At 47.9% G+C, this 23,401-nt stretch overlaps 1 protein-coding gene across 1 annotated transcript; it reads left to right on the forward strand.

The window, feature by feature from the left end:
* The first annotated feature begins 790 nt into the window (after positions 1-790).
* Positions 791-11,714, forward strand: LOC143845283 (uncharacterized). The gene is made up of 4 exons (XM_077353577.1): positions 791-936; positions 6,842-6,962; positions 9,252-9,353; positions 10,788-11,714. The coding sequence occupies exons 2-4, from the start codon at positions 6,911-6,913 to the stop codon at positions 10,994-10,996; spliced, it is 363 nt and encodes a 120-aa protein (XP_077209692.1). The 5' UTR covers positions 791-936; positions 6,842-6,910; the 3' UTR covers positions 10,997-11,714.
* Positions 11,715-23,401: the final 11,687 nt, after the last annotated feature.

A 23,401-nucleotide genomic window follows, 5' to 3' on the forward strand; every position in this document is an offset into this window, starting at 1 on the left:
TCACCCCAAGGGTCAGACATGACTCGGTGCTGGCACAGGGGATACCTTTACCTTTACCTTACTCCACTGTAGACCTGGCAGAAGATGGATGATCCAGTCAAGGAAGCCACGAGAAGCCTCAATTTGCAAGGCCTGAGCAAGGAGAGGCCAAACTGGAGGCCGTTAATTCACAGAGTCCCCATAAATCTGAAACAACTCGATGGCATTTCATGCACCCCACTGCTGCTCTAACTCTGGGGGCAGTGGGTGTGTTTGTGTGTCAGTCCCGATCCTAGAATCCTAGAGTTGGAAGGGACCTCCAGGATCACCTAGTCTAACCCCCTGCACAATGCAGGACACTCACAACTACCTGCTCACACACATGACCAGGTGATACCCCTCCCCCACCAAAAAAAACAAACAAAACAGAATCCCTGGCCAGTCTGGAGGACATTTGCCCCCTGACCCCAAAGTGGCAATCAGCATTTTCCTGGGTGTGCAAGAAAGGACCACAAGAGCCAAGCAGGGACACAATCCCTTCTGCCCACCCGCTCACCATCTGCCTCAGTTCACCGGCTCAGCATTTCGGTCTGATGGCTCACCAGCTGCTGCTTAAAAACGTCCAAGGAAGGAGAACCGACCACCTCCCGAGGAAGCCTGTTCCCCTGAGGAACCGCTGTAAATGTCAGGAACTTCTTCCAGATGTTTAGCCGAAAATTCTTTTGAATTAATTTCACCCCACTGGTTCTGGCCCGACCTTCTGGGAAACAGAACGGTCTCCTTGGAAGGCCGTTTCCAGAGGTCCTGGATGCCGGTAAAACGGAGAGCCGCAGAGTTCTGTGGCAGTTGCCGGACACCCCTGAGCGGCAGAGGCCGGGCTCCCCCTCCAGATACTTTTGGCGAGAGGGGACGTGGACAGAGGCGAGGCTGCTGGGAACAGGGGGGCTAAGGCTGGAGGTAAGGGAAGCAGAGCCGGAACAAGAGGAGGCGCGAAAATACAAGCGGGAGGGCCGTGGCTGTTCCCCAGAAGGGGCTTGGCGGGTGAGCCGGCAAGGGGGCCAGATCCGTTGGTCTCCCGTTCTGCCCACGGAAACTGCTCCAGGAAGGAGAGGGGCTGTGCAGGCTCATGTCCTTGGTGGGCAGAGGGCCCCAGATAGGAGCCCTGGCATCGCCACTCAAAATGAACTAGATGTGGGAAGGCCTCAGATCCTGGAGGGACCCCTGAAACGTTCTTCAGGCTTTGGGAAACCGCAGAAGTGGCACCACGGTGCAGAATATGATGGGGAAAGCACACCTGTGGGCACACCCAACCAGGCCCCTCCCCTCCCCACCCCGTCCAGGCCCATCACTGGACATTGTGGGGGGCATGTCCACATGATCTCCAGTCACCGCCTTGAAGTTGGCAGCGTTGGTTTTATGCCAGGCTGTGGGCTTCAGCAGATGCTGAAGTCATGGCTTCCGTGGGCAGGTCAATAGGGAAGGGAATAAGAACCTGGAGTGAGCACCAGGTGGTGCTGCAGCTCCAGGAAAAAACTGGAGACTTGGAGGGTGCAGAGGACAGGAATCTGGGGAGCGCAAGGACTTCAGTGGAGTATGATGCCATACAGCAGGGGTGGCAAAACAGTGGGTCTCCAGAGGTTTATGGACTACAATGACCATGAGCCTCTGCCAGCACCATGCTGGCAGAGGCTCATGGCAAGTGTAGTCCATGGACATCTAGAGAGTCACGGTTTGGCCCCCTTGGCATCCTGACTATTTTCTAAGCAGCCATTTTCTCCAGGGGACCTGATCTCTGTTGCCTAGCAACGAGCTGCAATCCTGGGGGGGTCCCCCGGTCCCACCTGGAGGCTGGCATCCTTAACCACAACCCAGATTGGGCTTGGAAACAGATATTTAGTTTTGTGAGGGCATTACAAAGCAGTGCGGGGTTTCTTCCCGCACATTATTTCTCGTATAAATCCCCCCACCCCCTTTCTGAAACAGTTCTTAGCATTGCAAACTGGCAGAGGACATAATTGTGGGGCATCTTTCCAAAACATACATTTTTATTATAATAAAAAAATCAGAAGTTAGTAATAATTGTGAATCGTTCCAAAACATAGGTGTATGATATAGGATGGGCAGGCGTGGGGGTGGGGGTGGGGGTGGTGGTTACAGAAAGCAAACACATTGCAGCAATAGATCCAAATCTGTCCCTGTGTAACAAACCGCATAAAAAGAAATCCACTGGGGGGAGGGGGGAGTCCATCCCTTTCTGCTTTTGGTCCAATAAAGCCCTTCCCTTTTTAGATAGAGGAGCCATTGAAGTATAAGGAGGAGACATTGAAGTTCCAAGGAGGAGGAAGTTTTTAAAAGTATAAGCAAAGTTATGAGCAGGCAACCATAAGCATTATGGCGCGTCTTTTGACCCACGCCTATCGAAAAACGACATCTTCAAAGCTGGAGAGCGACGGAATAAAAGACGTTTTGTACAAATCATGGCATTTCCCCACTAGAATCTCTTTTTACAAAAATTGTCTCTCCGTGCTGGTTTCTGTAGAAAGAGGATTTTCTACGAGGCACCCAAAAGGATAATGAAACTGTGCAGGTAGATTTCAGCCGTCAGCATCCCTGAGGCTGGGCAAGTAGACTCACAGGGATGGCCAAACGGTGCCTCTCCAGATGTCCATGGACTACAATTCCCATGAGCCCATGGGGCTCATGGGAATTGTAGTCCATGGACATCTGGAGAGGCACCGTTCGGCCAGCCCTGCCATAGGGTTTACAAGGCCAGAGAAAAACAGAGGTGGTTTGCCATTGCTGGTTCTCCTCTCAACCACGTTCTAACTAGGGCCAAGATCCGGTTCGCCTGGGCCGTCCAGGTCAGGGTGCCTGGAACTCGCAGATTGCTTATTTACCTACATAATGACAGCTCCTTCCCACAAACACCCCACACCGTCCGCAGCCACGCCCTGAGATACCATCACACTAGACAGGATCGGCCCCCGCTGTTCCTAAACCTACAGTCCTCATCTGCTAAAGTGAGGAGGTAGATCGATGTGGCTTGACAGGTACCTGGGAGTCACCTGCTATGGGGCAGGTCGAGGAGGACAACGGACGAGAGACAGGGCGGTCCCATACAGCCGGAAGCCTCCCCCGTGCATCAGCCATGATCTGCAACCACGCCTGGACGATGACCCGGTTTCAAGAGGCAACATCTGTAGTGTGCATGAGATGGAACAGCATAAGAAGAATAACGTGCAAGGATTGTCGAGGGGTGGGGTATGCATAGCTACAGTGGCTAGTTTGGGGTTAGGAAACAACAAGGGACTTTGGGGGTGGAGCCAAGAGTGGGCGGGATTTAGGGTGGGGAGTACGATGTCATGGACTCCACCCTCCTAAGCAGCCATTTTCTCCAGGGGAACTGATCTCTTTAGTCTGGAGATGAGCTATAATTCCAGGGGTCCCAGTTGGCAGACCAATTTGGAACTTCCTGGTATTTTTCAAATATTCCGCTCCTAATTGGCTCAGTGGGAGACTTCCTGCTCCTTCGGAGTGTGCTTCCCACCTGCTTTCCCTCCTGAATGTTAGTCAGTTAGACAGGACTATCGCTCTTCAATCTTATTAACAAAGTTATTTCTCTCTTCAGTGAAACCTGCCTTCTTGGAGATATCTCTAGCAAGTTAAAAAGAAAAAAAGAGAAAAAAACACAGAAAAAAGAGAGGTTTTTTTTCTTTGTCTTTATGAAGTATACAGTGAATGATGTTTGTAATTTTATGTATTTTTATCATAGAAAAAATTGTAAGCTTTTTTCTTTTTTTGTATTTTTTTTAAAAAAATCTTTCTCTTTGGTACTGCGGTCCTTTTTCTTTTCTCTTTCCATTTTGTATTAGATTTGGTTAATCTCCCCCCCCCAAAAAAAAAACCCTTTTAAATTAAAAAAAAACCTAACAATTTTTTTAAAACGAATATCTCTAACAAGTAAGATTTTCAAGATTCCCCTCTGTCTTCATGGTGACTGAGTTAATGAGAGGAGTCTGACTTTGAACAGAGGTTACTCTGCCAGGCACAACAAAAATTGAGGTCAAGGGCACCTTTCAGCCCAAAAAAGATTTATTCAAGGCATGAGTTTTCATGTGCAAGCACTCTTCCTCAGACAAAATGGAACAAGGCTCATGAGAATGCAGATATATAGAAAAGAATAAATTAGTGAGATTTAGTTTATTAGTCGGCCATTAGCCATTTCCAGCAAATTGACTGTACAGTACAAAAGTCAGTTAAAATTAAGACATCAAACTGATAAAATCACAGGGAGTAATAAAAGCAATAACAAGTTACACAGATAAAAGGAACCATAATGATTAGGGTTTTAATCCTAATTGCACAATTTGGACCTGATTTTCCTGGCTGCGAGAGCAAACAGTGCAACTCTGTTGCATCGATATCAGACAATAAAAAGATCATATATTCAGTTTTTGAGAGGCCTGAGGTGGTAGGGAGTATTCTTTTAATAAACTTGCCATCCATAAAAGCACGGGTTAAACTAATCGCCATGAAAAACTGGCTGAAATGTACACGAAAGAATTCTGAAGTCATCAGCAGTCAAAACCTAGAGCTCACTTCCATTACTGACAGAATAAATTAGTGGCAAATTCGTAAACTGTGTCATAGTATCCAAATTATGCTATCTTATGCCACATGATAATTATTTGCTAAAACAGCTAATCAGTCCTTTTGAGTTCAGTTGTAGTTCACAAAAACATTTGGAGAAATAAAACTGTCCATGATAGTAATTAATGGCAGACACTTTCCTATTTGTGAAAAGAAATAATTAAAAGAGACTAGTTGCCTGCCCCATCCATCTCCACCCAAGTATGAAAACATCCCTGCAAGTGACCAGCTGTGCTGGCCAATTATCTTCTCTTGAGACCAGAGAATTAGATTCGAAATTACATTACATATTACTAACATCATGTTGCAGTCACGTTGTCACAAATAAAATGAAATAAAAAGGAGGTTGTAAGGTACGTGGATATAAGATTTGAAAAAAGTTAATTTACATAGTGAGACACAAAGCCTATGTCCTTGTTGAGTCCAGGGTATGCCATTGTTTTGAGTGTTGTAAAGGTAAAGGTATCCCCTGTGCAAGCACCGAGTCATGTCTGACCCTTGGGGTGACGCCCTCTAGCGTTTTCATGGCAGACTCAATGTGGGGTGGTTTGCCAGTGCCTTCCCCAGTCATTACCATTATCCCCCAGCAAGCTGGGTCCTCATTTTACCGACCTCAGAAGGATGGAAGGCTGAGTCGACCTTGAGCCGGCTGCTGGGATTGAACTCCCAGCCTCATGGGCAAAGCTTTCAGACGGCTGCCTTACCACTCTGCGCCACAAGAGGCTCATAATGACATGCAATGAGTGTTGTAATGACATGCAATTCTTCAATCTCCCTTTCTAGTCTGTTCTTGAAGTTCCTTTGCAATAAAACAGCTACTTTGAGGTCCCTTATTGAATGTCCTGGAAAGTTGAAGCGTTCCCCTACAAGTTTTTCAGTCCTGTGATTTTTGATGTCTATTAATTCTTTGGCGTAGGGTTTGATCTGTTTGCCCTATGTAAAGAATAATTTGTTTGCCACTAATTTATTATTTTCTATAAACCTGTATCCTCATGATTCTTGTTCCATTTTGTCTGAGCAAGTGTGCCTGCACATAAAAGCTCACACCTCGAATAAAACTTTGTTGGGCTTAAAAGTGCCTGATTGGACTCAATTTTTGTTGTGCTACTTCAGACCAATCCACTGTCAGATTGCAATGCTGCTATTGGCCTGCTGGTGGCAGCAGAATCAACCCTATTGGCCAAATGGAATTTATTATTTAGATTTCTATCCCACCACTTCCCGTGGACTCATGGCAGGTTACATAAAACAGATAAAAGCCCCAAAGTTGTTGTTGTTAGGTACGAAGTCGTGTCCGACCTATCATGACCCCATGGACAATGATTCTCCAGGCCTTCTTGTCCTCTACCATTCCCCGGAGTCCATTTAAGTTTGCAAAAAAGCTCCAATAAAACCAATCAAATTCCTTAATAAGCATAAGAAAGCGGCATAGTCTCCACCCCTTCCCTATATTCAGCCAATCACTACAGGGTCTGGAGGAGGGGCTCCAGTTGTTCCTGGGTTGAACTGAAGATGGAGACTTGAAGGCCTCATTGTGGTCTAGCAATTTGGAAACCGGGCAGTGGTCTAACTCCTTATACCCCATGGATAAAAAGAAGGGCCTGCAGGCTCCTTTTGCTACCCACCTGCCCTTCTAAGCCCTTCTAAACTCATTGACTTCAGTGGAGTGTGACTGCAGGGCAAATTTGCCATTTTCTCTCTCCTCATTGCTCATACCTCCCTAGCCAGAGTGATATATGAGACAGTCACTGTTAAATCCGTGGCTTCAGCGTTGGACACGGAAAATGGTAGAGATTCGGGCTCTTTATTAGCACCCCAGCATGCTACAAGAGTAACTGGATTGAACCGAAGAACACCCCACCCCTACCTGTTGGGTCCTTCACAGGGTGCTGGGACACTGGGCAACCAACCCCATTTGGGTAGCCTTCCCACTGCAGTCCCTCCAGGCTCCTGGAACATACCTGGCAGGTGAGATGGCCAGGGCAGAGGTGAAGGACAGAGTGAAAGAAAGGCGGATAAAAGAGAACAGAAGAAACAGGAAAGAGGGGCATAGTGAAGAAGGGGGTCCGAAAAGGGGACCAGGAAGGGGTGTCAAGGCAGTCTGGAAGTTTGGGAGAACAAGCAGGGGCCTGAGACACATGGTGGGGTTTGCAGGGGTGGAAGTGTCTGTCTCCTGGTTTGCTTTTTGACCGGCTGTTTTTGCACCCCAAAGGGAAACCAAGTCCTCCAGACGGACTGCTGCACCTGCTGTGTCCCAGGAGTCTGCAAGGGATCCCAAGAGATGTTGTCTGTTCCTTTGCTCTTCCTGGTCATGGCTCCGTGGCCTGAAAGAGGTAAGTCTCAATGCGGCTTGGACAAATCCGTCTGCAAAAGGCTGCTGCTCGCTGGACAGCCGGCAGGGTGTGGTCAGGATTACACCACCGGGGTCCTGCCGGTCCCCCACCCTGACCTGAGTAGGGACATAGGATCCTTACACATGCCATACGATCAATCGATCGATCGATCGATCAATCAATCAATCAATCAATCGATCGATCGATCGATGAGTCAATCATTTCTCACCTTTGTTGTCGTTAAGCTGACATTTTAGGGTCTTCAAGGCAAGAGATGATCAGAGATGGTTTCCTGCCTCTGGACTTCCTTGGTGGTCTCCCACCCAGAACCGACCCCCTTCTTCTTCTAGTCTGGTGGTGATGGTGGTGGTGGTGGGGGGCTCTCTGACTCTCAAAAGCTGATGCCCTGGTAATCTTGTTCACCTCTAAGGATTACCGATTGTATTAATTTTTAACGGCAAAGCTGTCTTGACTGTGTGACCGAATCATCCTTAAAACAGCCCTGCAGTGTAGGCACCATGACCGCCTAAACATTCCCCTCAGATTGGTGGCGTTGGACAGCAAGGCAAATCCATGGGTGTCGGTGGTCTGAGTTGGGCTTAGGGGGGTCCCATTGTAGCTGGGGTGGGTGAGGCTCGGTCTGCTGGTTTTGCTGTTGCCCCCTGCACCGTCCGCCTTCCAGTGAGTACTGAGACCCCTCTGGAGGGTTCCATCTCAGGCCAAGCGGTCTCGTTTAGAGTTGAGAAAGAATATTCTCGGGAAGAAGAAAAAGAGCTGGTTTCCTGAACCCTGCTTTTCACTACTCGAAGGACTCTCAACATCTAAATGGCCTCCCTCTCGTGTTGCGCCCCCTACCCTGGGCGGAATTTTTTAAGAAGTGATTTTAGAATGATTAAATGGTGATTTTAATTGTATCGCTGGACATACATTATTCACCACCATGAGTCTGCTCAAGCACAGAGAGCAGTCAATACATCTGAAAAATACCTATGCAAATAAAATAAAAGGCACCCGGTGAGGTAGGCGGAGCTGAGAGAGCTCAGGGAGAACTGTGACCAGCCCAAGGTCACCCAGCTGGCGGCGTGTGGAACAGGAGTGGGGAATTGAACCTGGCTCTCCAGATTAGAGGCCGCCCCTCTTAACCACGACTCCAAGCCAGCTCTTCAAGAAGGAGAGCTGTTTCTTTTGTACCTCACATTGGATGACTCGAAGGAGTCTCCAAGGGGCTTACCACTGCCTTCCCTTCCTCTCCCTGCACCAGACACCTTGTGAGGCAGGAGAGGCCGAGACTCAAACTCGGTTCTCCAGATGAGAGGCCACCACCCTTGTCCACTGTGCCAAGCTGGCTCTCAGGATTTCTGCGGTGGTTGTTACCTCATCCACAGGACAGCTTACTTCACCCACACCGTGAGCTGCTTCTGGGTGGACGGGGGTGGGGGCGGAGCCCCTCCCTGCCTGCCCCCTCCCTTCCAGGGTGTCAGGACACCCTGTAATTTGGATGGATGTACTAGAGAGCTGAGCGTTTGCGGTGTGGGCTGAGGCTTTGCAGACGGTTGGGCCCCGTATCCTGAGAAGGAACGGGGAAGTTCGGAACAATTGCTCTGCGTGTGGGTTTGTAAAGCTCTCTCTCGGGGAGTGCAGCTCCCTGCAGCATCAGTAGGAGGGCAAAACCATAAGTTTACTTTGACTAGGTTGGGTTGGAAGACTCACCTTGTTCTCGGAACAGCACAGTCATACCTGGTTGAGTCAAGGGACTGTGTAGGTTTGCGGAACACCAGATTCTTAACTGGCCAGAGTTGGCAGTTTCCATGGTTGGAAGTGGCAGAAGGCACCATTAGGTTTGTGGGTGGGTGGGCAGAAGGGATTATGTTTGAGCTTGGCTCTTGTGGCCCTTTCTTGCATGCCCAGGGAAACCTCCAAGTCAGGCCTGGAGACTTCCCACAATCATAACCGATCTCCAGATGACAGAGAGATGTCCCCCCCAGACAGAAACTGCCCAGAGCTTCAAAGAATGGGTGGTCTAAAAATCCAAACAAACAAACAAATGGCTGCTTTGAATGGTGGGATCCAGGGCATTGCACCCCTCTGAGCATATTTCCCTCCCCCAAAATCTGCCCTCTCCAGGCTCCATTTCCCAAAATTGTCAGAGAATTCCTCACCTGGGATTGGCAACCCAGTATCCTTGTGCCTGAGTTTCCTCGAGGATTATGGCCCAGGTATGGACTGTCCACATGTTCGGCCCTTTGCTCTGACCAACTATCTGAAACAAGTGTATTTCCTCCTCTGCAGGATACCCCTTGGAATGCTATGAATGCAACACCACTCTGTATGTTGGGTGCACCACTGTTGTCAATTGCTCTGGCTCAGAACGTTTCTGCACAAAATTCACAGGTAAGTGCATCCTTGGTCCCTGATGCAGAATGGCCTAGAGATCATAGTCATAGAGTGGAAAGGGACTTCCTGGATCATCTAGTCCAACCCCCTGCACTATGCAGGACACTCACATCCCAATCCGGGACAAGAGAGAACAACTCTGCTCCATCCTCTACCTGGCAGCCTTTTAAATACTTGAAGGTGGTTCTCAGATCCCCCCTCAGTCATCTCCTCTCCAGGCTAAACAGACCAAGCTCCCCCAACCTTTCTTCATACATGTTGGACTCCAAACCCCTCACCATCTTTGTTGCCCTCCTCTGGACATGTTCTAGTTTGTCAATATCCCTCTTCAATTGGGGTGCCCAAAACTGAACACAGGACTCCAAGTGAGGCCAAACCAGAGCAGAGTAAAGCGGTACCATCACCTCCCGTGATCTGGACAGGATATTCCATTTGATACTGTCCAAAATCCCATTTTCCTTTTTAGCCACTGAGTCACACTGCTAACTCATAATTCAATGTATGGCCTACTACGACTCCTAGATCCTTTTCGCACATGCTACTGCCAAGACAAGTCTCCCCCATCTTATATTGGTGTATTTGGTTTTTCCTACCTAAATGCAGAACTTTACATTTGTCCCTATTGAACTTCTTTTTATTCAGTTTAGCCCACTTCTTGAGCCTATCAAGATCATGCTGTATTCTGTTGCTGTCTTCAGTTGTGTTTGCTACCCCTCCCAGTTTAGTATCATCTGCAAATTTAATAAGTATCCCCTCTAATCCCTCATCCAAATCATTTATAAATATGTTGAACAACACAGGCCCCAGGACAGATCCTTGGGGTACTCCACTTGTCACTCTTCTCCAAGAAGATGCTGAACCATTAATGAAGTACCCTCTGGGTATGATTTGTCAACCAATTATTGATCCACCTGACAGAATTAGGATCCATACCGCATTTTACCAACTTGTCAACAAGAATATCATGTGGAACCTTATCAAAAGCTTTACTGAAATCCAGATAAACTAAGTCCACGGCATTCCCCTGATTCAGCAAGGTGGTCACTTTCTCGAAAAAAGAGAGAGCGCTGATATTCCTGCTCGATCTTAACAGCTTTCTCAGTGCCATGGCGAGCCCAAGGTCAACCAGTTGGCTGCATCCAGCGGAGGGCGGAATCAAACACGGCTTGCCAGATTAGAAGTCCTCACTCCTAACCACGACACCAAGCTGGCAATTAACACTCCAGTCGGTTAGTCTTCAAGGACCAATAGTGGTGACTCCACGCAGAATAAAGTGGTGGGTGTGGGTGTAAAGAGGCACGTTGGAACCACAACAATTTCTGGCCTGAGCTTCCTTGTGCGTGTCCACTTCAGCCTAGCGTTCCTGCCGCCTTGTGACTGATGGCTCTCTTCCCTCCCTGCCCCCCTGCCCCCTTTCCCCTCTTTCTCCAGCCACCACCATCTCCGGCTTCGTGATCCGGCAGTCGTGCTCCTCCAAGTGTCCCATTGCGGCTAAAAAGAAGTGGCCCCCGCTCTACACGGCCATGTGCTGCCAGACTAACCGGTGCAACCGTGCAAGTCGCGTGGCGAGCTGTAGGAGCCTGCTGTTGCTGGCCACCTTTGTGAGCTCCATGAGGGCTTTGGCTGCCCTGGGACTCTGAGAAGCCGGACCGGGAGGCTCTGTTCCCTGTGGAAGCTGCAAGGTCTTCTCTCGGGTGTCTCAGCCCCACCACGTTCAACCACTGCCCCCCCAAGGGTGACCCCTGCCCAGCTCCATCAGCAGACAGATCTTTATTTCTTCATTTCTGAATTGAGGCTGAATTGGGCCTCCTGCGATGGAATCTTTGCGTTTTCTGGAGTCACTCAGTGGAAACGGTTACCTGCACAGAAAATCTGTGCGTTGGCCAGCGTGTAAAAGGAGGGCAACGTTGAGGTCCACTTTCCTGGTGTGTATGGCTGGTAGGCTCCGGAGTCCCGCAAACTGATCAGAAATCTGATCAGAAAGCCAACATCAGCCACAGGTAGATTCACAAGTGGTGCTCCATTTGATGTCTTGTCCAGTGGCTTCAGTTCACCCAGGACCAAACAAGGACATCGTCTGTTTCACCACTCGACTGCTGCCTTGCGGGTCCTGCCTGTGGATGGGGATCTACTGCCCCAAATCAAACGTGGGCCGGTTTCATGCAGGGAAGAGATCTGGCCGTCTGCTCTTCCCCACCATGGAGGTGCCCCGGTGTTTACCTGCCGCACTCAACCTGGGAGATGTACTGAACGTCAGTTTTAGGCTCTGTAGGGTTTTTTTGCTCAGCGGACCCAGCAACCTACGCTTCAGCATGATCCTGTCAGATTATTATCCGTTATTATTGTTGTTTAATAAAAATAAATTGAAGGAGAGTGGGGTGTGTGGGGATTTGTACCCAAGGGAGGGGAATGACCTGGAAACTTTGGGGGTAGAGCTGGAGGGGGTGGGTGGGATTTGCTCCAGGGAGGGACCTCAGTGGCGTATAATGTAATAAAGGAGGCATTTTCTCCAGGGGAACTGAGGGTCCCAGGTTGAATCCCCGGAATTTCCAGTTGAAAGGACCAGGTGATGGGAAGTATCTGTGCCTGAGAAAGGCCAAACCAGGGGTAGTCAAACTGCGGCCCTCCAGATGTCCATGGACTGCAATTCCCAGGAGCCCCCTGCCAGCGAATGCTGGTTGGTAGAGCGAATGCTGGCAGGGGCTCCTGGGAATTGTAGTCCATGGACATCTGGAGGGCCGCAGTTTGACTACCCCTGGGCCAAACTGTGCCAGCAGGGGCTCATGGGAATTCTGGTTCATGGACACCGGGAGAGTCACAGCTCGATCACCCCTGCAACAGGTGAACCAGTTGAAACTGAACTCTGCCAAGCTGTAGATGACACTATCACAACATCGACAGTTACAACATATATACAACAAATATATATATATTTGTTAAGATTCCCTGTGCAAACAGGGCATCTTGAGACACCCAGCACACAATGAAACAGGATTAGGATTAAGGGACTCACATGCTATCATAGCTTTGAACCGTAATGTAGAAAGCAGATTGCAAAACCATGGGGCATTGCAGCTGAAGGAAGGTGATACTTACACAAACATTGCAATAGACCTCAATCTTGTTCCCTTATGAAAATGTCTTCCTGAGCCGCTCAGGAAACTACACCCTCTATCCACACCACAATGCTACAGTTTTGCTAAAAACGTCCTTGTTGTGCACTTTGCAGGATGACAGAAGGATGAGGACACTCTGCAAGGCAGGGATGGCTACATGCAATGATCTTCCTCACTTGCAGAGAGGATCCTTTGCTCTTATGAGATGTAATTACGACAGGAGAATATGAAAAATCTCTGCCTGAGTTCCTGGAACGCTGCTGCCAGTCAGAGTAGGCAGTTTGAATAAATCCCTCCCATCTACACTGAATTTGATTTCCATTTTGATTTTGGGCGCTTTAAATTTTTCCTTTGCAACATGATCTGGAGTGACTCTACCTCCCCCCCCCTCGCGATATCCAGAAGTGGGTATAAGCCTTGATATTTTAAAAAAAACGTCATCAGTAAGTGTGCAGATTTCTGCTTTTTCGAATTAACTTGCTTCTTTGTGCCTCATTGCAAAGCAGTCTTCCCTGATTGGCCAGGGCATCATTTCAAAGACTTCCTGGTTCCCAGTTGCAAGGCTTGTTTTAAAGTGACTGTGCTCCACAAGCCCTAACTTCTCTCAGCAGAGATTTACCTCTTGGATTTATTTCCCCTCCTCTGCTGTCTCCAATCTTCTCCCCCACCTTCATTCAAGAAAAGAAAGAGACTCCTGCTGTGCTTGGCTCCCCTCCCCGCTCTGAGCTTCCCTAATTGAGTGCAGAACACTTTCTGTTTCAATTGTGGGGGAGAGGAAGACCCGACTTCAAATTGATCTAATCTTAATATCCTCTCTAACAGTCTTCTTGCTGTCCCCTGCAGGGTCTTCTTCTCTTCTTCATTGTACACCAGACATTGACAATTCCAACAAATCTAAGGGCTTTTCCGTACCTGATAAATATAGCGAAATGCTTACCTAATGTAGCCGTTATATTCCGGCCGCTCCGCATGATGTCGGCCACATCCAGCAAACTACATAGGTTTATCAATAAACTTATATCATTTGTCATCCTGCTCCCCTTTCACATGCTGGAAAAAGAATGCAATACTGGAGCTCGTACAATGAGAGGGAAAGAACCAATAATGTTCTGCTAAGAAGGCTATCTGAGAACAAATACCGGTTGAAGAATCTCCTGTTTCCAAAAAAACACCTGGAGCGAAACTGACCAACAAGGCGAGACCAACCATGCCACACACAAAAAAGGAAATTTCAGCACGTGACACATGGCACGTGGCTTTTCTCTTGGTGTGCAGAATATATGCACCATGATTCCTAAGAGAAAAACTGAAGAGCAAAAAAGGTGTGAAATGCATGCACAGCATTCAAAGTGAAGCCCTACCGACTCAACTTTCATGAACTTTAAAATTAGAGTCCATAGGCACCTTTAAGACCAACAAATATTTATTCAAGGTGTGAGCTTTCGAATGCATGTACTTTATTGTGCTATTGGATAAGTTGAAGGACTGCAATCTGGATTTTCAGATAGTTAGGTGGATAGGGAATTGGTTAGAGAACCGCACTCAAAGAGTTGTTGTCAATGGTGTTTCATCAGACTGGAGGGAGGTGAGTAGCGGGGTACCTCAGGGCTCGGTGCTCGGCCCGGTACTTTTTAACATATTTATTAATGATCTAGATGAGGGGGTGGAGGGACTACTCATCGTTTGCAGATGACACCAAATTGGGAGGACTGGCAAATACTCCGGAAGATAGAGACAGAGTTCAACGAGATCTGAACACAATGGAAAAATGGGCAAATGAGAACAAGATGCAATTTAATAAAGATAAGTGTAAAGTTCTGCATCTGGGTCAGAAAAATGAAAAGCATGCCTACTGGATGGGGGATACGCTTCTAGGTAGCACTGTGTGTGAACGAGACCTTGGGGTACTTGTGGATTGTAAACTAAACATGAGCAGGCAGTGTGATGCAGCGGTAAAAAAGGCAAATGCCATTTTGGGCTGTATCAACAGAGGCATCACATCAAAATCACAAGATGTCATAGTCCCATTGTATACGGCACTGGTCAGACCACACCTGGAATACTGTGTGCAGTTCTGGAGGCCTCACTTCAAGAAGGACATCGATAAAATTGAAAGGGTACAGAGGAGAGCGACGAAGATGATCTGGGGCCAAGGGACCAAGCCCTATGAAGATAGGTTGAGGGACTTGGGAATGTTCAGCCTGGAGAAAAGGAGGTTGAGAGGGGACATGATAGCCCTCTTTAAGTATTTGAAAGGTTGTCACTTGGAGGAGGGCAGGATGATGTTTCTGCTGGCTGCAGAGGAAAGGACACGCAGTAATGGGTTTAAACTTCAAGTACAACGATATAGGCTAGATATCAGGAAAAGGTTTTTCACAGTCAGAGTAGTTCAGCAGTGGAATAGGCTGCCTAAGGAGGTGGTGAGCGCCCCCTCACTGAAAGTCTTCAAGCAAAGGTTGGATACACACTTTTCTTGGATGCTTTAGGATGCTTAGGGCTAATCCTGCGTTGAGCAGGGGGTTGGACTAGATGGCCTGTATGGCCCCTTCCAACTCTATGATTCTATGATTCTATGATTCTATGATTCTATGATTCTATGATTCTACTTCAGACCAACACGGCGACCCACTTGAATCTATTTCCATGAACATCCAAAATGCATACGGATTAGGCCTGTGTTTGAACCGGGTATAATTGTAGTGAGCTGCTTGCGTGGGAATGAGCAGAGAAACAGATTGTCATAATTAAAACAGTTTCTAGGTATTTGATTTATTATCTTAAAGAGTTTGCGGCAAAGTTTTGTAACTATTTCTGCAGTCTCTGTAAAAGTACACAGGTATGCCCAGAAGATACAGAAAACTTCTTAGCTAAGATTTCAAGGCTGCAGTCCAAGTTAGATTAAAGAATCTGGAGTCAAATGCCTTCTCAATATAGATACAGAGCCCGGGAATCTTGTTTTATATTGACCTATTGACCTGTAATCCATTTTATATATTATGAAAACCCAGTGGATACCGTAGCAAAATGGTTTGGCAAAATCCTAAATGAATATGCTGCATTTGTTTATTTATTTTTATATTTGTATTCTGCCCATTTCCTAAGGCGTCAGAATGGATCGTATCAGCTGAAGACACAATTTACAGAGTAAGATTAGACGTTTAAAAATTTAATCTTTTAAAATTTAAAATATAAATTAAGATGAATATCAAATTAGTTAATTGCACCAAAGGTCACATAATTCCCACCTTCCGTGGTTAGTTACGTGGCTGGTTAATTAAGCAGGACAGGGAGGATAGCGGCCGGGGGGGGGGTGTTGGTGCATGATGTTATTTCAGGCCTTGGTGGAATATAGTCAGATTAAAGGTAAAGGTAAAGGTATCCCCTGTGCAAGCACCGGGTCATGTCTGACCCTTGGGGTGACGCCCTCCAGCGTTTTCATGGCAGACGGGGTGGTTTGCCAGTGCCTTCCCCAGTCATTACCGTTTACCCCCCAGCAAGCTGGGTACTCATTTTACCGACCTCGGAAGGATGGAAGGCTGAGTCAACCTTGAGCCGGCTGCTGGGATTGAACTCCCAGCCTCATGGGCAAAGCTTTCAGACGGCTGCCTTACCACTCTGCGCCACAAGAGGCTCTTTTAGTCAGATTAGAGATTTTTAAAGGCAAATGGTAAAAAGTACCAGCCATTGTATAGAAATTGTAGGAAGAGTAAAACATCAACAGATTCTGGCATCTTTGTTGTCTATGTTGCTGCTGCTGAAAATGCTTTTGATTGAGTTAATCCATCCTCCCCCCCCCCCAGGTAGAACTAAAACAGCTGGAAACTGGTCCAGCATCCATTTCCTACAGGGGAACTGATCTTTGTAGTTTGGAGATGAGATGTCATTCCAGGAGATCTCCAGGTCCCACCTGGAGGCTGGCATCCCTGTCCTGGGCTGATCTTCCTGGCTGCTCAGCTCGTCCCGTCTCGGTCTCCTCTGTTTATGTTGCATTCTCAGGCACATCAGAAGAGCCAGAGCTTTTATGACAGCTGCCTCCCATGGAGAAATCCCCTTTCACAACCTCTTTCACCTTGCAAAGTAACTCCTGGGTTTTCACAACTGGACTCATTAATGAAACCATGAAAGCCTGGCTTCTCGGAGAGACTGCCGCCATGAAGAAGAAGAAGAAGAAGAAGAAGAAGAAGAAGAAGAAGAAGAAGAAGAAGAAGAAGAAGAAGAAGAGTTGGTTCTTATATGCCGCTTTTCTCTACCCGAAGGAGGCTCAAAGCGGCTTACAGTCGCCTTCCCATTCCTCTCGTAATGGCTGGGTGGAAAATGTAATGGCTGGGTGGTCATGGATGAGGTGTGTTGGAACAGGCTCTGGAAGAAAGATGAATAGCAAACTTATGTTTTGGAGAGATTTCTTTGGAATAAAAAACTTTTTTTTCTTCTAGCAAATCCTGTTTGGACTCAGAGGGCAGCAGAGAAAGTGAACAAGGTGTATGAAATAAATTTGGAGGACAGACAGCCCTACATTTTTACATCAGGGATTTAGTTTCGTAACACCAAAAACAAGGATCATGGTACTCTTTGTGATTACCATTCAGATAGGGTTGATGCAATTTCTTATGAGGATACATTTCAAGAGCAGTCGCCCTTTCGAAAGCTTAAAAAAAATTGTTCATGTAGCAAAATTGACACAGAGGCCTTCTTGTAAATGCATCTGGTGCACTTTGCAGTTTAAGCATTAGAACAAAATGTATGTACAAGATGCAATTCAATAAGGAGGAGTGCAGAGTGTGACCTCTGGGTTACAAAAATGGGAAGCATTGGCTGGACAGATCCTTCTCCTGGATGCTTGAGGCTGATCCTGCACTGAGCAGGGGGTGGGACTAGATGGTCTTTATAGCCCCTTCCCACTCTAGGATTCTAGGAGTCTAGTTCAGCAGTGGAAGGGGCCGCCTAAGGAGGTGGGGAGCTCCCCCTCACTGGCCGTCTTCAAGCAGCGGCTGGACAGATCCTTCTCCTGGATGCTTGAAGCTGATCCTGCACTGAGCAGGGGGTGGGACTAGATGGCCTGCATGGCCCCTTCCCACTCTAGGATTCTAGGAGTCTAGTTCAGCAGTGGAAGGGGCCGCCTAAGGAGGTGGGGAGCTCCCCCTCACTGGCCGTCTTCAAGCAGCGGCTGGACAGATCCTTCTCCTGGATGCTTGAGGCTGATCCTGCACGGACAGGGGGTGGGACTAGATGGCCTGCATGGAGTCTATTGTAACATGAAAAGATTTTTCAGTTATGTGAGGAGCAAACGTAAAGTAAAGGAGGCAATAGGCCCACTGTTGGGTGCGGATGGACAAACTCTAACGGAGGATGCAGAGAAAGCAGAAAGGCTCAGCGCCTATTTTACATCTGTTTTTTCCCCACAGGTCAAAGGGTTTAGGCACATCTAGAGATGGCCGTAGCCAAAGGATAGTGTCTGGGTGGCAGGTTGACATGGATAGAGAGGTTGTCGAGAGGCATTTAGCTGCACTGGATGAGTTCAAATCCCCTGGGCCGGACGAAATGCACCCGAGAGTACTCAAAGAACTTTCCGGAGAACTTGCACAGCCCTTGTCCATCATCTTCGGAACCTCTTTAAGGACTGGAGATGTCCCGGAGGACTGGAAAAGAGCAAGCGTTATTCTGACATTCAAAAAAGGGAGGAAGGATGACCCGGGGAACTAGTGAGTCTGACCTCTCTTGTAGGGAAGAGAATGGAGCAGATATTAAAGGGAGCAATCTGCAAACATCTGGAGGACAATTTGGTGATCCAAGGAAGTCAGCATGGATTTGTCTCCTACAGGTCCTGTCAGACCAACCAGGTTTCCTTTTTTGATGAAGTAACAGGTTTTCTGGATTGTGGAAATTCGGTTGATGTCATTTACTTGGATTTTAGTAAAGCTTTTGATAAGGTTCCCCCATGATGTTCTGATGGATAAATTGAAGGACTGCAATCTGGATTTTCAGATAGTTAGGTGGATAGGGAATAGGTTAGAGAACCGCACTCAAAGAGTTGTTGTCAATGGTGTTTCATCAGACTGGAGGGAGGTGAGTAGCGGGGTACCCTCAGGGCTCAGGGCTCGGTCCGATACATTTTAACATATTTATTAATGATCTAGATGAGTGGGTGGAGGGACTACTCATCAAGTTTGCAGATGACACCAAATTGGGAGGACTGGCAAATACTCCAGAAGATAGAGACAGAGTTCAACGAGATCTGAACACAATGGAAAAATGGGCAAATGAGAACAAGATGCAATTTAATAAAGATAAGTGTAAAGTTCTGCACCTGGGTCAGAAAAATGAAAAGCATGCCTACTGGATGGGGGATACGCTTCTAGGTAGCACTGTGTGTGAACGAGACCTTGGGGTACTTGTGGATTGTAAACTAAACATGAGCAGGCAGTGTGATGCAGCGGTAAAAAAGGCGAATGCCATTTTGGGCTGTATGAACAGGGGCATCACATCAAAATCACAAGATGTCATAGTCCCATTGTATACGGCACTGGTCAGACCACACCTGGAGTACTGTGTGCAGTTCTGGAGGCCTCACTTCAAGACGGACGTAGATAAAATTGAAAAGGTACAGAGGAGAGCGACGAGGATGATCTGGGGCCAAGGGACCAAGCCCTATGAAGATAGGTTGAGGGACTTGGGAATGTTCAGCCTGGAGAAAAGGAGGTTGAGAGGGGACATGATAGCCCTCTTTAAGTATTTGAAAAGTTGTCACTTGGAGGAGGGCAGGATGCTGTTCCCGTTGGCTGCAGAGGAGAGGACACGCAGTAATGGGTTTAAACTTCAAGTACAACGATATAGGCTAGATATCAGGGAAACGTTTTCCACAGTCAGAGTGTCTTGGCCACTCCGCCCCGCCATTCCCCTCCCTAAGCCTTTTGTCTTCTTCCCAACCCTTTTGATTCAGCCTCCCGCCCTTTCTATTTACCCACTTAAGCCTCTTAAGTCTTTGCAATCCAGTACGTTTACATTCTCTCAGGTATTCTGAGTGTGGATAGAATGGCAAGGAGACCTTTTTACAGCTTCCCTCTCTCCCTACATAGTTTCCTGTGTTCGTAATGCATCCATCTGGGGCAGACTCAGGCAAGGGGAATGCCAGAAAAATTAACGCATTCTGGCAGAATGAAGGAATTTGCTTAGCCATACTGTCGTGGCCACCCAAACACAGAATGGGATGGTCGGTTCTGCAGCTCTGGTTCTCTGGCATCAGCTGGGAGCCTGTGGTGAGGCAAGCAATGGCCATGTTTGGATGACAGCCAAGGTCCTAGTCTTACTGCCAAATCTCTCAGCAGTATGGGCAGCTGCAGGCGCTGATATCGTACACCTGTGTTCCCTTTACCTTGACTGGGAGGAGGAGGAGGAGGTGGAGAAGGAGAGGTTGTTTTTTATACCCTGCTTTTCTTTACTCTAAGGCAGGGGTAGTCAACCTGTGGTCCTCCAGATGTCCATGGACTACAATTCTCATGAGCCCCTGCCAGCAAATGCTCGCCATGGCACTGATAAAGCTGTTATCAGGGCTCTCTCAGCCTCACCCACCTCACAGGTGTCTGTTGTGGGTAGAGGAAAGCGATTGTAAGCCGCTTTGAGCCTCCTTCAAGGAGAGAAAAGCAGCATATAAGAACCAACTCTTCTTCTTCAGTAATATTTGGGCTCTCTCAGCCTCACCCACCTCACAGGGGGTCTGTTGAGGGGAGAGGAAAGGGAAGGTGATTGGAAACTGCGTTGAGACTCCTTTGGGTAGAGAAAAGTGGCATATAAGAACAAACTCTCTCCTTCTCCTTCTCCTTCTCCTTCTCCTCCTCCTCCTCCTCCTCCTAACAATAAAGGCAGAGTTACTTGCTAAATCACGTTGGTGTTCTATATCCACTACTCACTGTTTAATAACCTCTTTAAGCCTGGCCATAAGCCGTCTTCAACAGAAATTCTGGAGAAAACCCCAAGTCACACAGTATCTGCCTGAGACCCTCACTAAATGCCTTGGGTCGGATCCAGTTCCCCTGACTTGCGTTGTCTTTGCTTTGGTTCTGAGTCCCGAGGGGTGTACGGATGGAAGCCCCTCCGTCAAAGAGGAGGAAAGGGCAGGTGTGTTCAAGTGAAACTCCTGAGCCAAGAAACACATCCTTGTGAGGGGGTAAAAAAGGAGCTTGCCTTTTGCCAGTTTCATGCATGACATGTGATACTATGCATTGTTCTCAGGTGTGTATTGATTTAAGCAATTTAATACCAGCAAAGCACCCAGCCATGCATTTCTGAAAGCAAATGTTAGTCTAAGGGACCGCCTCTCCCAGTTCACTCCAAGAAGGACCTTAAGATTGCCCAGTACTAATATGTTGGTGGTCCCCATCCTGAGGGAGGTGCATCTGCAATCGAGGGGAAGCCCTTCCGGAGTCGTCATCTCCCCCCTTTCTGCCCCCAGGGTTACACGAAGGTTGAGAAGGCCTGGCCGAGTACAACGGTGATTATAGATAACCATCTTGCTTGTACCGCACTGACTTTTGCCTATTCTGGGCACTGTTTCTAGTATCTGCCGCCATAGGCAATTTGTGTCTTATATGGCTTTCAGATTCTGCAATCCTCTTGCGTTGCTCATTGATTGTTTTGTTGTCTCTGATTGCATCTTTTAAAATATTTTGTAATCTTGAGTCTCGGCCAAAAAAGCAATCTGTAAAGAAAGCAAAACCACAAAGCCCCAAGCCTTTATCCTCCATTCCCATCGCCAACCCCATCCCTTCATCTTGTTTTTACAATTACTAGCTTCAAAGCCCGTTCCGAAGAACGGGCCCTGAAAGGCTCCCCTCCCCTGGCCAGGCAGCTTAAGGTGGTTTTGGGGAGCAGCTCACAGCCAAATCAAGTGGGGTGGGCAGGGGCTGGGCAACTAGTTAGGAGGCCTGGGACAGAGCTCCTTAGCAGGCAGTCAGCAGGCTGGGAGGCCCTCGTTAGCAAGGCCTCCACCAGGACCCTTTGCCCAGGGCCTCTCCCCTTACCTGCTGCTGGCTCCAGGCACTGAGGCGTCTAAGAGCAAAGAGCAGGGGTAGTCAAACTGCGGCCCTCCAGATGTCCATGGACTACAATTCCCGGGAGCCCCTGCCAGCGAATGCTGGCAGGGGCTCCTGGGAATTGTAGTCCATGGACATCTGGAGGGCCGCAGTTTGACTACCCCTGGCAAAGAGGCTAGAGTCCAGGGGCAGAGGGCGGGAGCCACAGGGGCAGAGCCAATCAGGACAAAGCTGGCTGCACCCTGATTGGCCCTATTCCAACTTGGACAGCCGGACATGTCCCACCCCCCAGGCTGTTTAGAAATATACAGAGGAACAACAATGGATAAGGATAGGCCAGCCCTTCGCTTCCTCTACTACCAAGTGCCCTTCAGATTCCTGTGTCCTACACTGTGAGGTAGGTGGGGCTGAGAGAGCTCAGAGAGAACTGTGACTGGCCCAAGGTCACTCAACTGGCTGCATGTGGAGGAGGATTGGGGCATTAAGCCCCGTTCTCAAGATTAGTGTCTGCCCCTTTTTATGTTATGGCTTTAAAATGTATTTTAACTACTCAAGTGGTTTAATATGTTTTTTTCAAAAAAGTGTTTTCCCATCTTCTGGACCCTGATTGGGTGGAAAGGAGGCATTTTGAAGAGGAGGGGCCTAGAAACCCAACAAACAAATAAATAAAACATCCACAGAAGCACATTTCACCGTTGTTTTAGCACATTTTGGCATCCATTGAGCAAGATTCACACCTTGACCGTTTGACTTTTACCATTTCCCTTTCTATAAGATGTCCATGAGAAGCCTCTTGGTCTCCTAACAAGTTCTCCATCTGCCTTTCTTTTCACATAACAGATTATTTGAGCCACCTGCCCCAAATACCAATGTGCCTGGTTTTAATGTAATGATTTAGTTTTCTTTTCTGAAGAGCCGTACCCCATTCCGTTTGGGTTCAGGGCCCTGTGTTGGGTTGAAATACTTGCTTTGGCTGCCAGATGTGAGAAGAGCCACTCCTGCATCTAATGGATGTTGTAGCATAGGATGCATTATTTAGGTAGAGATGGCAGTAGCATGCGCGAAAAGGATCTAGGAGTCTGAGTAGACCATACCTTGGACATGAGTCAGCAGTGTGACTCAGTGGCTAAGAAGGCAAATGGGATTCTGGGCTGTATCAAACGGAAGATCATGTCCAGATCACGGGAGGTGATGGTACCGTTTTACTCTGTTCTGGTTCGGCCTCACTTGGAGTCCTGTGTTCAGTTTTGGGCACCCCAGTTGAAGAGGGAGGAAGACAAACTGGAGCGTGTCCAGAGGAGGGCAACAAAGATGGTGTGAGGGGTTTGGAGATCAAGACGTAGGAGGAAAGGTTGGGGGAGCTTGGTCTGTTGAGCCTGGAGAGGAGACGACTGAGAGGGGATCTGAGCACTGAGCACCATCTTCAAGTATTTAAAACGGTGCCATATAGAGGATGGAGCAGAGTTGCTCTCTCTTGCCCCAGAGGGATGGACCAGAACGAATGGGATGAAATTAATTCAAAAGAAATTCCACCTAAACATCCGGAAGAGGTTCCTGACAGTTAGAGCAGTTTCTCAGTTGAACAGGCTTCCTCGGGAGGTGGTGGGTTCTCCATCTTTGGAAATTTTAAAACAGAAGCTGGAGAGACATCTGACAGAGAGTCTGATTCTGTGAAGGCTCAAGGGGGTGGCAGGTGACAGTGGATGAGCAGGAGGGTTGTGAGTGTCCTGCATGGGGCAGGGGGTTGGACTAGATGACCCAGGAGGCCCCTTCCAACCCTACGATTCTAGGATTCTATTGAGCAAAGGCAGAGAAAAAGATTCCTTTCTGGCCAGAGAGGAAAGCCAAGGGGTAAACTTAAACCAGTGGGGAGTGGCTTGCTGATCTGAGAAACTTTCATCCT

The sequence above is a fragment of the Paroedura picta genome, chromosome 9 (assembly GCF_049243985.1).
Source record: "Paroedura picta isolate Pp20150507F chromosome 9, Ppicta_v3.0, whole genome shotgun sequence".
In the NCBI taxonomy this organism is placed as follows: Eukaryota; Metazoa; Chordata; class Lepidosauria; order Squamata; family Gekkonidae; genus Paroedura; species Paroedura picta.